The sequence below is a fragment of the Tenrec ecaudatus genome, chromosome 1 (assembly GCF_050624435.1).
Source record: "Tenrec ecaudatus isolate mTenEca1 chromosome 1, mTenEca1.hap1, whole genome shotgun sequence".
NCBI lineage: Eukaryota > Metazoa > Chordata > Mammalia > Afrosoricida > Tenrecidae > Tenrec > Tenrec ecaudatus.
The window spans coordinates 251293464-251309180 of record NC_134530.1 but is presented as its reverse complement, the minus strand read 5'-3'; the positions used below and the strand labels follow the sequence as shown (position 1 = coordinate 251309180).

General features: G+C 35.8%; 1 protein-coding gene across 2 annotated transcripts in view; it reads left to right on the top strand.

The window, feature by feature from the left end:
- The window catches only part of AKT3 (AKT serine/threonine kinase 3), a 335611-nt gene that overhangs the window by 156649 nt on the left and 163245 nt on the right, over positions 1 to 15717 (top strand). For both annotated transcript variants that reach the window (XM_075531195.1, XM_075531185.1), the window contains exon 3: positions 9200 to 9325. In XM_075531195.1, the coding sequence (XP_075387310.1) occupies positions 9200 to 9325 (126 nt within the window). The remainder of the gene's footprint in view (positions 1 to 9199; positions 9326 to 15717) is intronic.

Genomic DNA, 15717 nt, shown 5'->3' with positions numbered 1-15717 from the left:
TCCAGGTATCATTCATTACTACTTTCTCGGTACTTGTACATACTTTGACACTTAAGTATTTGTTGAATTAATGGATCTATTAGTAATCCATTTCCACCAATTTAAAATAATAAGCGGTTAAAGGACTCTATTCTGTGATAATAGAATCCTCATGGGTGAGCTGGGCAGGAGTCTGCATGCTTTTTGGCATGTTTTGTAGACATCACTCAATTTTCAGAGACTATCACTGCTCATCCAAAGCTAGTTGTTGATAATTGGTTCAGGAGATTGTTTAGCTGGCACAATAGAATATAAAACGTGTAATTTGCCTGAGGCGGAGGCAAGAACATGCTTGAACTGACTACATAAAGAGGGAATGATAACCTGAACATTGAAATTTGCAAGAGCTGGAAATTTTACTCTGTGTGTGTATGTGTGTGTGTGTGTGTGTGTGTGTGTGTAAAACACACCCAGTCACATCAGGTATATCCCAACTGACAGTGAACATATAAGAAAGAACAGGACGTAGGACTACTCAATAGGGCTTCCAAGTCTGGAATCTACAGTAGCAGGAAGAGCAACTAGTAGATTTGAACCCTAAGCCTTTTGGCTAGTAGCTGAATGTTTAACTACATGTCACAGGGTTCCTTAGGCTTGGTATAAACACCCGTAATGCGTAATTAAGAGTCCTGATGGCACTGTGGGTTGGGTGCTGCAATATAGGCAGTTCAAACCCACCAACCTGTTGGGGAGAATGATGAAGCATTCTCTTTCCGTAAAGATTTATAGGCTCAATGACCCAACGTTTCTGTGAATCAGAATCAACTTGATGACAGTACACTTTGGGTTTGATAATCTACTAAAGCATGTTTCATTTTTTCTTGTAAGTTGCATTTCAGATTGTTTCTTGCTGTTGAAAAATTGTTACATTAGTTTTAAAATGTAGAGATGAGAGTAAAAAAGTATTGCTTTCAGGGTTGTAGTTAATATATGCATTTCAAAAAAAAGCATCTTTAAACATGTCTCTGTGATCAGTGCATGGCTGCACACAAATTCTGCCCATGATAATATACCTGTCTTAATTGCACTAGGATGTCTTTAAAAGAAGTCTAATTAAAGATCAAAAAGAAACTTACAAGGGAATCTGTTGAACTAGCTTAATTCAAGGCAAAGAGGTCAAGGTTATGGAGATTCTGTATGGCATTTCAAAAGAATCATCTTGATAGATCTTCTTGAAGGACACATAGACCATGAGGCATATGAGACAATTTTAAGAAAACGGTAAACTGCATTGATGAGTAAAAGGCCAGCCAAGTTTTGCCTAGTGTTTTTTTTCCCTTCGTGACAATGTACCTTTCATTCCACCAGGGTAAAAAGAGCTGTCCTATGGGTATTGTATTGAGAAACCTTAACCTGTTCTTGCCTTGTTTTTATTCTCAAAGCACCAGGATATATAAAGGGAGCATGGTTTTGGATCCCTTGTGGATCACTTAACTGCTGTTGTCAAGTAGTATAAATCAAAAGAGCGCAGTACTCATTTGGAGAGAGGGAGACGAAAACAGTGCCTTCACAAACTATGATTAAGCTTTTTGTCTTTCTAAATGATCATGGCTTTATGTGATTTGTGCAAATGAGATTTTCAGAAGCAGGTCACCAAACTTTTCTTCCTGGAGGCTTTGGGTGGGTTTAAAATACCACCCTGTCATTAACTGTTTACACCTCCCAGGAAGTACCTCTCAACACATTCTACCCTTGTAATGGAATCAAATATTCCTAAATTAAATCATTTGTGGAAATGTTACAATAGAATTTTCTATGTGAATGTCTAACCACATGTAAACTCTCCCTAGATTCTCTAGATGCAAGATGGTTTGAACATTTTACTCAAGCCATTTTTAGTTCACAGAAAGGCATTCTTGTTTCTAGCTCTTGCCATGACACTTTCTGATAATTTCAGTTTTTACAAAATTCAAATGTGATTCTAAACAAAGTCTTAATGGAATTAATGAACTAGGTCTGCAGTAGTTTGAAATAAAATAAGAATTTGAAGTTAAGTGAACAGAAAATGAGTACTGCCAACTTTGTCAGATAATTCTGAGTTGTGTATGCTTACCATTCTTGAAAAATATGATCCATTTGAGTATCAGAAATTTTATTTTGAAAGAGCATGAATTGAATATAAGTCCATGCCATCTTCCATGTTAAGTTGAAGATTAAGCCTGAGAGCCAAAATAAAGTCTTATTTGTACTGAGGCAGGGGAAATCAGAATGTTTCCTGTGAGCAGCACTCACTCAGTAACACTCTTTGTATGAAAGATTTCAGGGAAAAATGAGCTGATATTAAGGGCTGAAGTGGAGAGCAAATGTTTTGAGAATGATGAAGGCAATGAATGTACAAATGTGCTCGACACAATGGATGTATGTATGGATTGTGATGAGTTGTATAATCCCTCAATAAAATGATTTAAAAGAGAAATCTCAGGAAATTACTAAACTAGGTGAGAAAGTAAAAAGTTCTGAATATGTTATAATGAGTAAAATTGAACTCTGTTCAACTTCCTTTTCCAAGTCTACAATTCTCAAACGAGATGCTCTACCACTTGCAGAGAGGTATGGCGTTTGCTGTTTTCCAACAGAAGATGTTAACTGTTAACTCTTCCTAACTCCCTTGCCAAGAATGTGATCCACTAGTAGATTTTTGGTTGTTGTTGAAAGAGGTATTGTCAGTCAACCATTGGTTGCAGTGTTTAGAAACTATGTTTTTCAATATTGTGTCCCCACTCTTAGAACAAATTTTAAAAATCTCTTATAAGCAACCATAGTTATTATAGATGAAAATTAATAAATTCCAAAGTCCTCACTGAAAGTTTGATATTCACTAGCACAGTATAATACAATTGTTGATTAATTTTCTTGAAACAACCAAAAAGTATTCAGACAGTTTTACAAGAAATAATACTTACTTTTCTTTTATCAAGAAGGGAAAGTATTACTTACATTTTTTTCCCTTGTACAACTGAATGACTTTCTCACTATTTTTGTACAATAGGTTGTTTAAGGGATATGTAGTATCTTTATTTTAAAATAAATTTTAGTAACTACAAGTCCTTCTATAGAGTAAATAAAATGCTTTTTATTTTCTAAGATTTGTTTAATAAAGAAGGTTAAGATTTATGTGGTTGTTAGTGTTTTATGTTTTTCATCTGAGGGTATAAATTAGGGGGCTTTAAAAACTTTGTGGAAAAATTCCATTTTCTTTTCATTCCATTATCTATGAACTTTTGGGGCCTCCTTGTACTTAGACACAAAAGGGAAATTAGATATGGAAATTGGTTTATCATTTATTTTAACTTACTTATTTAGTTTAAAAAGTTTTATCTTAATTTATTTTTAATGTCATATTTCTTGGGTCAGTGTATTCAGTACTGTTTCAATTTAAGAAATAATACTCCATTTTGTTCTATATTTTCCATGTGATTTTTGGTTTTATTTTTAACTAATTTCATTTCAAACTATTACTGTTGCCGTTTAGCTTGATAGACTTACAGCATGATTGACCAATGAAAATTTGTTATTGTTTAATATCACTTGAAATCTAAGTACATATCACTAATTAAGGAATTAATATCTAATGATTAAAAATTTTATATAGCAGTACAGAAAGATGGAGAAACAAAATGTTATGAACAATTCAACAGAGCTTTTATTTATTTTTCATTGGCCCTATGAGTTTAGTACTTTGGTTTTATAAATTTTATTTATTAAGCCATGCATTTCTGTTTTTTTAATACATGAGAGTAAGTAAAAAAAGTATTTCTCCTCAGGTACCAGTTTATGTAAGCTTGGCTTTTCCAAACAAAACATTTCTAAACCTGTTTTCCTTATTGTAAAGTGGATGACAGCAGACGAGTTCTTTTTTATTTTTAAATCCTTTTATTGGGGACACATACAGCTCTTCTCACAATCCATACATCCATCCATTGTGTCAAGCGCATTTGTACATATGTTTCCATCATCATTTTCAAAACATTTTCTTTCTACTTGAGCCCTTGGTATCAGCTAATTTGCCCCTCCCCTCCCCTCCCTCCATCATGAACCCATGATAATTTGTCAATTTTTTCCATGTCTTACACCGACCACTGTCTTCCTTACCCATATTTCTGTTGTCCATCCTCCTAGGAGGGGTTTATATGTAGATCATTGTGATCAGTTCCTCCTTTCTGCCCCCACCTTTCCCTTACCCTCCTGGTATTGCTCCTGTCATTAATGGTCCTGAAGGGATCTGTCCTATGTTTCATGTGTTTTGAGCTCTTATCTGTACCTGTGTACATGCTCTGATCTAATCAGATTTGTAAGATATAATTGGGTTCATAATAGTGTGTGTGTGTGGTTGGGGGGTGGGCAGAGGGATGAAGCATTAAAGAACTAGAGGAAAATTGTGTGTTTCATCAGTGCTTTACTGCACCCTGGCTGGCTCATCTCTTCCTTGTGACCTTTCTGTAGGGGATGTCCAATTGTCTACAGATGGACTCTGGGTCTCCACTCCATGCTCCCCCTCATTCACATTGATATGATTTTTTGTTCTGAGTCTTTGATGCCTGATAACTGATTCCATCACTACCTCGTGATCACACAGGCCGGTGTGCTTCTTCCATGTGGGCTTTGTTGCTTCTCAGCTAGAGGGCTGCTTGTTTATCTTGAAGCTTTTAAGACCCCAAAGGACAATAGACAAGTTCTATCAATATTGTCTTATTCTTGTTGAACCAAAACCAAACTCACTGAGATGGAGTCAGTGCTGATTCCCAGTGGGTTTCTGAGACTGACTGTTCACAGGAGTAGAAAGCCCAGTCTTTCTGTTGAGGAGGTGCTGGTGCTTTCTCGCTGCCCTTGTGAGCTACCTACCAGCTGTGTGGTTCTCAGCCCCACATGCAACCAGGACACCAGGGCTCCTTTAGTCTTCGTAAGGTGCAGTCAAATAAATGGCCCAAAGAAGGCAGTGTCTTCCAAAGGGACCTGATGGGACAGTTAAAAGTTAAGGCAGAGCAGTCACCTCAGAAAGTTTTGGGGCTTCCAAAAGAGTGATCTTGATAGTGAAAGGCACAAGACAATCAGGGCTTATTAGGAAAGGTTTAAGAAAATTGAAAACTGCATTGGTGAGAAAAAGGCCAGGAAAGTTGTACTGAGGAGCTTTCTTCCTTTAGAACAGTGTACCTACCTAGTCACGAGGGTAGCAAGGGTTGTCCTTGAGAATTGGTGTTTGGAAGCCTATCCTATTGCCCCATTCACTCTATATCCCTGATCTTAGTTAGCCCTTTAGGTTTCTTATTCCCAAAGCTCAAAGAACATTTGAAAGTAACATGATTTGAGTTTCTTTTGGATGCCCAGACTATCATTTTGATTTAAGCCTAGATGAAGTATATGTTGAGAAACAGTTGCTTCATATATTAATATTTTGTTTAGTAAATCTGTGATTTGTAACTATATATATTTTAATTGGGTGCTCTTATAGCTCTTATAATCATCCATACATAAATTGTTTCAAGCACAATTGTGCATATGTTGCCATCATCATTTCCAAAACATTTTCTTTGTACTTGAGTCCTTGGTATCAGCTCCTCTTTTTACCCTTCCCTCCCCCGCCCTCCCACTCTCGTGAACCCTTGATAATTTATAGATTACTTTTATTTTCATATTTTACACCGTCCACTATCTCCCTGCACCCATGTTTCTGTTGTTCATCCCCCTGGTGGTGAGAGGGGTTATATGTCAATCATTGAGATCAGTTCCCCTGTTCTCTCTCTTCTCCCACGACTTTCCCTCTACCCTCATGGTATCGCTCACTATTGGTCTGAGGGGGTTATCTGGCTTGGATTCCCTGTGTTACGAGCTCTTACCTGTATGCTCCAGTCCATCCAGATTTGTAAGCTAGGACTGTGGTCATGATAATGGGCAGGGAGTAGGATTGGATGGGAAGTGTTGAAGAACTCGAGAAATGTGTGTTTTCTCCATTCTGCTACACTGCACCCTGGCTAGTTCTTCCCTTCTTTGTTCTGTGATGGGATGTCCAATTGTCTACAGATGGGCTTTATGTCTCCACTCTGGGGGACCCTCTTTCCATCTATGTGATTGTTTTGGGTCTTTTTTGGTGCCTGATAACCTGATCATGTCCACACCTTGTGATGACACAGGCTGGTGTACTTCTTCCATGTGGACTTTTCAGCTAGATGGCCGCTTACTTATCTTCAAGCCTTTAAGACCCTAAGTTGCTATATATTTTACTAGGCGGGCACCTTCAGCTTTCTTTATATTTGCTTATGTACGCATTTTGTCTTCAGCAATAGTGTCGGGAGGTGAGCATCACAGAATGCCAGGTTATTAGAACAAAGTGTTTTGTGTTGAGGAAGGACTTGCATAGAAACCCAATGTCAATCTGCTACCTTAATACTTACTATAAATAGATGTATATGGTAGAAATTTAAAAATTACTATGCTATAATATATATATATAATTTAATTTACTATAAAAGGAAAAGAAGAGGAACACAGAGATTGTCCCCCCACCCCCATGAGCTTTACTTCTAGGAATGATGTCCATACATATCTTGTATTTATTCATTCTCTTATTTTTTATTGATCCCAAGTACATGGGTAGACTATTGATCCCTATTAGTCTGGACACTTGGAGAGTATCTTCACAAGGACACACTGACAGTGGATGCCAGTGATGAAATTGAATTTGGAAATGAAAATTAAACTTTTGGGAACATACCTTCTAAAATGAGCTTGTTAGCTTCCCAGTGCTTAAAAACTTCTGATGAGATTGTTAGTGATAACAAATGTGATTGGATAGTGAAAAGTGTTACAGTTTAAAAGGTCAGTATAATTAAGTGAGCCAATGTTTATAGATCGATGGATTTTTATATAATTAAGCATGGAAAGTTTATTGATAGAGTTTCAAATTCCACATTGTCACTAACCTTTTAGAAAGTACTACTTGTTGAACTCTGGTGTAGTATCAAAGAAGACTATTCATAACTTTATGAAAAGGCTATTAAAAAACTTCCAGTTACATATCTCTGGGATCCAGATTTTCCCCTATACTTCAATAAAAACAACATACTGTAACAGATTGAATGCAGAAGCAGCTATGAGAATCCAGCTGTCTTGTATTAAGCCAGACTTTAAAGAGATTTGCAAAAATGTAAAGCAGTGCTGCTCTTCTCATGAATACTTTTTTGTTTTAGAAAAATTAGTTTTCATAAAAATATTGTTATATGTAGTACATTCCATGTTATTTTAAAATGAAATAAATTTTAGTTTCAATTTATAGTACAAGGTGTATTGATATAATTTATGTAAACAAGACCTTTTTTTGGTTTTCAGTAGTCTTTTGAGAGTCTACAGAAGTTTCAATAGGAAAAAGTTTGGGGATTACTGATTGAGAGGAATGATTATATAAGTATATAACATAGTATATGTTAGTAAGATTTTGGAGGGTTTTACATTTTATGCTAAGAGATCTGTACTGGATTTTTATCCTAAACTATAAAGAGTCTAGAGTATTTTTTAGTAGAAAAATGATACTAAGTGGTATATAGCTAAGTAAGATTAACTAGTTGTAAACAATAAGGTACGTTAGGATGGAAGTGGAACGTGAGACTGGCAATTAATTACAGACCATCAGCCTAAGGACTGATGAAAGGTCAAAAGGGGGGCCTACTTTAGACTGGGTTGGAGTCTCTGGGTTGTACATAACACATGATAACCAAAAGGATGAAGGCCAATCTCCCGAAGGCACTTCAAGAAAATTCTGGCTGTCTACTTCTGAAAAATTATTCATTAAAAACACAGTGGAGCATGAGCCTATTTTACATACAAGGACTTGTCATTGAATTAGAATCTACTGAATGGCATTTGGTTCATTAAACAAGAAACATAAACAAACACGCAAAGCTACCACCATCAAGTCATTCCATCCCTTAGCAACCTCCTTCCTGTAGGGTTCTGAGACAATCACTCTTTCCAGGATAGTCAATCAGACTTTAGGCATTGCTGACTCTCACTGTCCCAGTGGGTTCTCTAAAATGACTCACAGAAAGGGGTTTACACACTTGCTTACTATCACCAAGAAGAAAAGTATAGTTGAGATTGGGAAAGATATTTGTCATAGAGTTTCATGTCCCCAGACATGAAGGAAACTCAAAAGGAAGCTCCCAGAACCCAGATCCTTTATCATAGCTATTGGGGCCTCAATATAGATTTATGATCAGAACTTTAATGCACATAAATAAATGATTGATTGCATCACTGAAAATGTATAGCTTTTTCCACCTTGCCTCAGTGTTTTCCTAAAGTGATGCTTCCACTTCATTTACATACACGTGCTGCCTGGCTATTTCAGAAAATACCAGAACACCCTGGATTGCGGTTGATTTGCAAGGACTGTTGTCAGAAACCAGATACAAAAGTCCAAACTGAGTTCTTTGTCACATACTTAGATAATCAAGTAGTGATCTGGTTGTTAAAAATTTGTATTCTAGTGAATGGATTATAACATCAAAATTTGATAACATACATTTATTGATAATTTTTGTTCTTACAGTTTTTGTGTTTCTGTTTGTGTATGAGGGTGGGATTTTAAGCCGTGTTCTAACCTGTGTTCATTTTCATTATTTACTTATAGCAATGTACAAAAGATCAAGTGCTTATATAGAATAGAATGTTGTTAAAGCAATTTATGAAAAAAATTAATAGTGAAAATAAACTTTTCCCTCTTAAAAAATTACCCAATTAGTGGTACATAGAAGAGAAACTTCAATTTCATTTCCCTCTTAAGATAAGTGTTGTTCATTGAAATGCATTGAAAGTGTGTGGATGATTTAACTAGGCTTTTTTAAATGGATGAATATACGCGCTAACAACCATCTGATAAAATGAAAAACTGGAAAAAATGTGTACTCAGATGGATGATTCTCTGAAGGAATAATGGTGCAAATGAATTATCAAAGTGTGAAATCATTAAAAACAAAAACATGTTTGGGTTTTTATTGAATCTTAATTGTAGGCTCATGTATTTTCTTTTGTAAGGTAAGTTAAAAGAAAATTGCCTAACTACAATTTTGGAAGCCAGTGTTGTAGGACATGTATTATACAATAATTTATTTCACACATGCGTTGCTGTTCATTTTTTAGCATTAACATGTGTGCTTTCCTTATGTAGGAGAATATATAAAAAACTGGAGGCCAAGATACTTCCTTCTGAAGACAGATGGCTCATTCATAGGATATAAAGAGAAACCTCAAGATGTGGATTTACCTTATCCTCTCAACAACTTTTCAGTGGCAAGTAAGTTAATTATAATTCTTGATTCACATTGTAGTTATTTCTTTGAATGACCTTATGTTTCAGATATCTCAGGATCTATGAGAAGCCTGTGAAATTATTTGAACTTGTATTTAATAGCAAAGCATTTTTAGCTTAGATAGTCTTTCAATTTCTTAGCATAGAGATTTTCAATAATATGTAGTCTTAGGTAATGTAATATCATTTATTGTTTTTGTTGTTAGAATTTTAATGGATGAATAAAGTTTCCCAAATATGTACTTGTAGATTTTCTTTATAAAGTCTAAACAAAGACCATTTAACTCGTTTACTATGTTGAAATTGGTTGTAAAATATTGTACTACTTGGTGCGATTCTAATCAAATCCTTATTATAATTTTAACTCTTCTGACAGACAGTATCATGAGAAAAGGCGAGTCACGTTAGATTTTTTTCTGGAAGATATTTTGCTTATAGTCAAAATTTGCTTTTTTAGAATAATAAAAATGCTTGTGATGTAAAGTTATTTGGAAATGTTTAATTTGCTTAAGCACAATTGAAAAACCTGGATGAAGATGATAATGGTGATGCTAACAAGTTTTATTTTTAGTCTTTTCAGGATTTTTAGATATATTGATAATCAGCAAAAGGCCCTTTTTGTGTTAATTCAGAAATAAAACATTTAAAAAGTGTGTTAAATTAAAATAGACCTGTATGAGAGCTAGAAGATATACCATTAGATAAAATCATTAATTAGATAGCATCCTTAATTTTGAATTATGGTTATATCTTGTCATCTATTAGCTATATTTGTATATAAGGGAAAATTTCCCTACTACAAAACAGATAAAGTGAAATATTCAAAACAACAACCCAAAATTTTAAAAAGCAAAAGTTCTTGACCATTATATAATGTATTTTACTGTTTTTGCCCCTACTGTTTTCAGGAGGTTAGAGTGGATAGTCTGTATTTCATTTCCTTAGAATGAAAAATAATTAATTAAAGGAATTATGAAGTCATTTGAATGATGAGCATATTAACTTAAATTTGTTTCTATATTAGTGGTCCGTTTAGAGATTTTTGTTTTTAATAAAATGAGATGGCTATCATATTAGTTGAAGAAAACATCTTTTTTGCAAATACCCAAAATATGACTTTCCCCATTAGAATAGTATTTTAAAATCCAATTTTCATGTGAAATATTTTGCATTTTGAATGAACATAAGAACACGTTTTCAGCAGGACGGTGGCCATGGAAGTTGGAATCCGCTAAGGAGTGTGTAACAACTCACCTGCCAAATCAAAAAACAAACAAACAAACAAACAAACGCATTTTGATTCTAATGATCTTATGAGTAAATTTTGTTTTATAATGATAAATACTGTATCTGAAACACTTAACAGCATACATCATCATGTCCTACCCAAACTTAACATAGTCATTACTTTGTCCATTACACTAACATGCTATTAGTTTGTCTGAAAGAATTTCTGAAAGTACAGAGCTTCTGTATTTGCTGATCAAAAATGCAGCATTTTTTGACCTTATGAAATTTCACACCCCAGCAAGTTTTAAAGACATACTGTATGTCACAGTCTGCCAACATCTGCTCCAACACTTCCACTGGCAGAGGCTGAAATACATGCTGTACTCTTGGGGAGAGAGCCTGTTCAGTGACTGACAGCGCATCCATGAAACAAACAGTAGTCTACATCTGTAATCTTTACTCATATCACCAAGTTGTTATGGCTGCTGATGCAAATGAACAAGTAAAGTTGTAGACAAACTCCTTAGTTTTCAGAAGTGTTATTGACCTTACATTAAAATACACTTCCAACCTTACACTAAATAATTACAAATCGATTAGCCTTATAGCTTGACTTATTACAAATTAAACTTTAAAACTAATGATTACCTTAAGTGACAAAATGAGTGTAGTGAAATGGACATTGAAGGAAGAAAGAAATTATTCAAATTTCAGATTTGTCACAACTAAAAATATGACACTGGGTAGATCATTTTCCCTAACTCTCTTATTAGTTGCTTTAACAGCATTGTGAAAACATTTGGATTCAATTGTGTATAATCCTTTCTGTTTCTTAAGGAGTCTATGTGGCTCAGTGAGTTAAGTGTTGGGCTGTTAACTGCAATATTGGCAGTTCAAGCCCACCATCCACTCCATGGGAGAAAGATGTGGCTATCTGGTCCCGTAAAGATTTTGAGCAGCTGCTCTCAACCTGTGGGTCATGACCTCTTTGGGGGTCAAGCGACCCTTTCACAGGGACCACCTGATTCATAACAGTAGCAAAATTACAGTTATGAAGTAGCAACGAAAATAACTGTATGGTTGGAGAGTCACCACAACATGCAGAACTATATTAAATGGTTGTGGCATTAGGAAGGTTGAGAGCCACTGATTTAGAGTCTCAGGAATCATGGGAAGAAGTTCTCTGCCCTGTAGGAGTACTGTGATTCAGAATTAACTCCATACCTGTGGGTTTGGTTTTTGTGGTGTTTTTTTTTTCTGGTATTATGAGGTGGAGTTTGATCAGGTCCTTGAAGAGTGAATAATAATTAAACAAATTATTAAAATAAAGAAGGACATTCCAGACCAAGAGGGACAAAGAATGTTTTTCTTTAAGAGAAGATAAAATAATAATTTATAAATTATTAAGGGTTCATGAGGGTAGAGGGAGCGGCAAGGGGGAGGGGAAGGGAAAAAGAAATGAATGAGCTGATTCCAAGAACCCAAGCAGAAAGCCAATTTTGAGAGTGATGAGGGCAACGGATGTATAAGTGTGCTTTACACAATTGATGTATATATGGATTGTGACAAGAGTTTTATGAGCCCCAATAAAATGGTTTTTAAAATCTCACTTCACAATCTATGTGTTTTCAAGGGAGTTTTACTAAAATATGCTTTTTATCTTTATGTAAAGGACAGTAGGAGAACTGGAAGGGACTTTATAATTGATTATTCCAATCTTTATTACATTTCAAATTCTTTTCCTTCTGTTAAAAACAAAATGAGTCTGCAGTTTACTTCTCAACCCACTGCAGTCTAGTTTCCTCCATTATCCACTTGATTTCATGCACGTTTAATAAGTTTCCCAGGGACTATTTAATCACTAAACCTAGTAGACATTTTTCACTTCTTATTTTTCTTGGATTTGCGCTGGGCTGTTGGGCACCACCTCCTTCTTGGGCAACCTCTCCCATTGTTCTCTGGTATGCCTCTCAGTCCTGGCTTAATTCCTTTATCTAACTCATTTGTGTTAACAGCCTAGTGTTTAACTGGGTTCTGACCAAGAACTCTCACTTTGTGCCATGTGCCTGGACAGTTGCATACACTTCCATAGTTACAGCCCATATACAGGTTACTTACACTCATCTGTGCTCGAGCCAGGACTCTCCAGCATTAGGTGACTATATTCAACTCATGGCTGGATAGCTCTACCTAGATGTTTGTCAGAATCAACATCTCTAAAGTTGTATTCAAGATAACTCTTTCTTTCGTATTTCAGTTCTCTCTCTACCCTATCAACAACTTGGATCTTTATCCCTTTCCCAATCCATTTCTGTGGTTGTTAAGTGTCAGTGAGTCAATTGTTGACTCTGAGTGACCCCATGTAACAGTCGCACTACCACATGTCGCACTCCCGTAGTCTTTGTGGGAGCCACCCTTGAGCCTCCAGGGCTGCCTTTACAACTTTGCTGATTTTCCTTATTTCTTGAACCTATTAAGGTCTTTCCAGTACTTGTTTGTAGTATAGTTGCCGAAACTAGCATTCAGTATCTCTGGTCCAGGTTCCTATTAGATGCGCTATCTCTCATTGTTCCCTTTATTTTCTTGACTTAAAGTAATATTTCTAAAATTAAGTTCCAAATATGTCATTCCCTATGAAAACCCGTCTTTTGACCTCCAATGCCTCTTGGACAAAGTTCCATCTTCTTTAATGTATCATAAAGGATCTGGACTCTACTCTCAACGGTTACATCATCTTCTCTTCTACTTTGTGATTATGCTTCAGTAGTACTGAAATGTTTACAGGACTCTGCACAGTACTCTCATCCCTCATTCCTTCCCATCACCATCTCTAGTGCCTTGACCTCTTCCACCCCAATTCTCCTAGTCTTCATATATTTAGCTCATTCTCTACAGAATCCATGGTCCAAGTATATTTTTGTCTGCTTTTTCTCATTATATATCTTTTATCACTTTTTATCCTCGGATACGGAGTCCCTGAGTGGTACAATGGTACAGCGCTCTCCTATTAGTCAGAGATTATGGCTTCACCACCCCTAAGGCACCTTGACAGCTGAGCTTTGCACTCTGCCTTGGAAGGGTCACAGCCTTGAAAACCTTATGGAGCACAGTTCTACGCTGCACACATAGGGTTGTCATGAGTAGGAATCGACCCGATGGCAATGAACAAACTACACACAAACCATCTCCCTTTCCCTACGAGCCTTTGTGCTGATACTCCTTCTGACTGGAAGGTTCTGTCTTCTATTTGCCGAGATAACTTTCTTTTACCTATTGGATTCAGATTTAAACTCCCACCTTCTCTCATGCTAAATTCTCTTTACACTTCACAAAGTTACTATTTTAAGTTGTTATTTCATTGTTAACTTGGTTATCATTCCCATTTATGATCGTTTCCTAAGGATGTCATAACAAATTCCACAATCTAGGTGACTGAAGAGAAGAGGACTTTTATTTCTCTCATAGTTTTGGTGTTTTGAAGACTGAAATCAAGATGTCATCAGCGCCATGCTCCCCTTGAAGGCTCACGGGCACACACTGCCCTACTCCCCTTGCCTGACTTCTCATGGGTTCAAGCATTCCGTGGTTTGCGTGTACTCTCCATCTTCATGTGACATTCACTTCTCTGGGTGTGCCTGTGTCCATTTAGCTCTTTTTAGAAAGACAGCTGTCACATTTGATTTGGGACTCACTGTGCTCCAGAATGACCTCATCTTAACTTGATTATATCTGAACAAATCCTAGTTTCAAAAAGATCATAGTCACAAGTTCTGGATGGACATGAATTGTGGGGGGACATTATTCAACCCAATATAATGTATATGTCACATCCACTAATCTCAGTTCTTTTAAGGAAAGAGGCTGTTCTTTATCTTTCATTTTCCAGTACTATATTTTAGAAATTAATAATTATGCTTGAATGAATGTCTGAGGACATCGAGTCCAGATTTCTTCATTTTCAAATGTGCAAAATTAGGCATTTGTAAATTCGAAGTCTTATTTGTGATCATCTCACTCTAGGTAGTGATAGTTAAGTATCAAGATTAAAATCCAAATCTTTTCACTCATTTCAGTATCCTTCCCAATACAATGACACTATCACCAGATTTATAGTCAAGGGACCTGAATTTGACTTTTAATTCTATCACTTAAATTGTTAAATATCCTTGGCATGTAGAATGTATAAATTATGCAAACCTTATAAAACATAGGTAATAGTATGAGGTTCCCATGGCAAAGCAGTTTGATATGACTGCATTGGTCACCAGCGGGAAAACGATGCGGTGATCTGCTTCTGTTAGGATTACAGAAAGAAAAAAATAAATAAAATGCACACACAGAACTATTGAGTGCTTCAGTTCTGCAGCACATGGAGTCTCCTTCAGTCAGAATCAACTCTCTGACAACTCATAACAATTACAACATCCTACTTTAGGTAGATTAAATATGAACTATATGTGGAGGTACCTTGGAAATATAATGCCATAAAGATATAAATAAAAGCATGTTTTTCCTTCTAACAATTTGATTGTTTGCTAATGATCTAAGGTTGAGGCCCTCTATGATCTGTTTACAGAAACATTGCATTTTGACAGAAAATTATTTAATGTAAGATACATACATATGTTGTTAGACTATAAATCAAGGTACATTGTACATCATAATAGCTTATTGACTTTCAAATAAAAATTTCTTTCAAATAAAGTGCCTTGTCCAAGTCAAAAAGGGGTCTAACTTCTTTATGGAGAACTTAAGCTGTTGTCCATATTTCTAGAGTGGGGCAGCTCAACTGTTAAGCAAAACGTTGGTGGTTTGAAGCCAGGCAGAGACACATCAGAAGGCAGTCCTGCCGATCTGCTTCCAGAAGCAGGTCTGAATTTTACAGAAAATAGATGTTGTAGAGCGAAATTGGTGAAGTTAAGGTGAGCCTTGAAGGACAAAAAATACTTTAAAAAAAAGTTATTTATTGGGGGCTCTTATACATACTCTTATCACAATCCATACATGCATTCTTGTGTGAAACGCTTTTGTACATATGTTGCCATCATTTTCAAAGTATTTTCTTTCTACTTGAGCCTTTTGTATCAACTCATTTTCCCCCTCCCTCATAACCCCTTGATAAATTGTAAATTATTATTTTCATATCT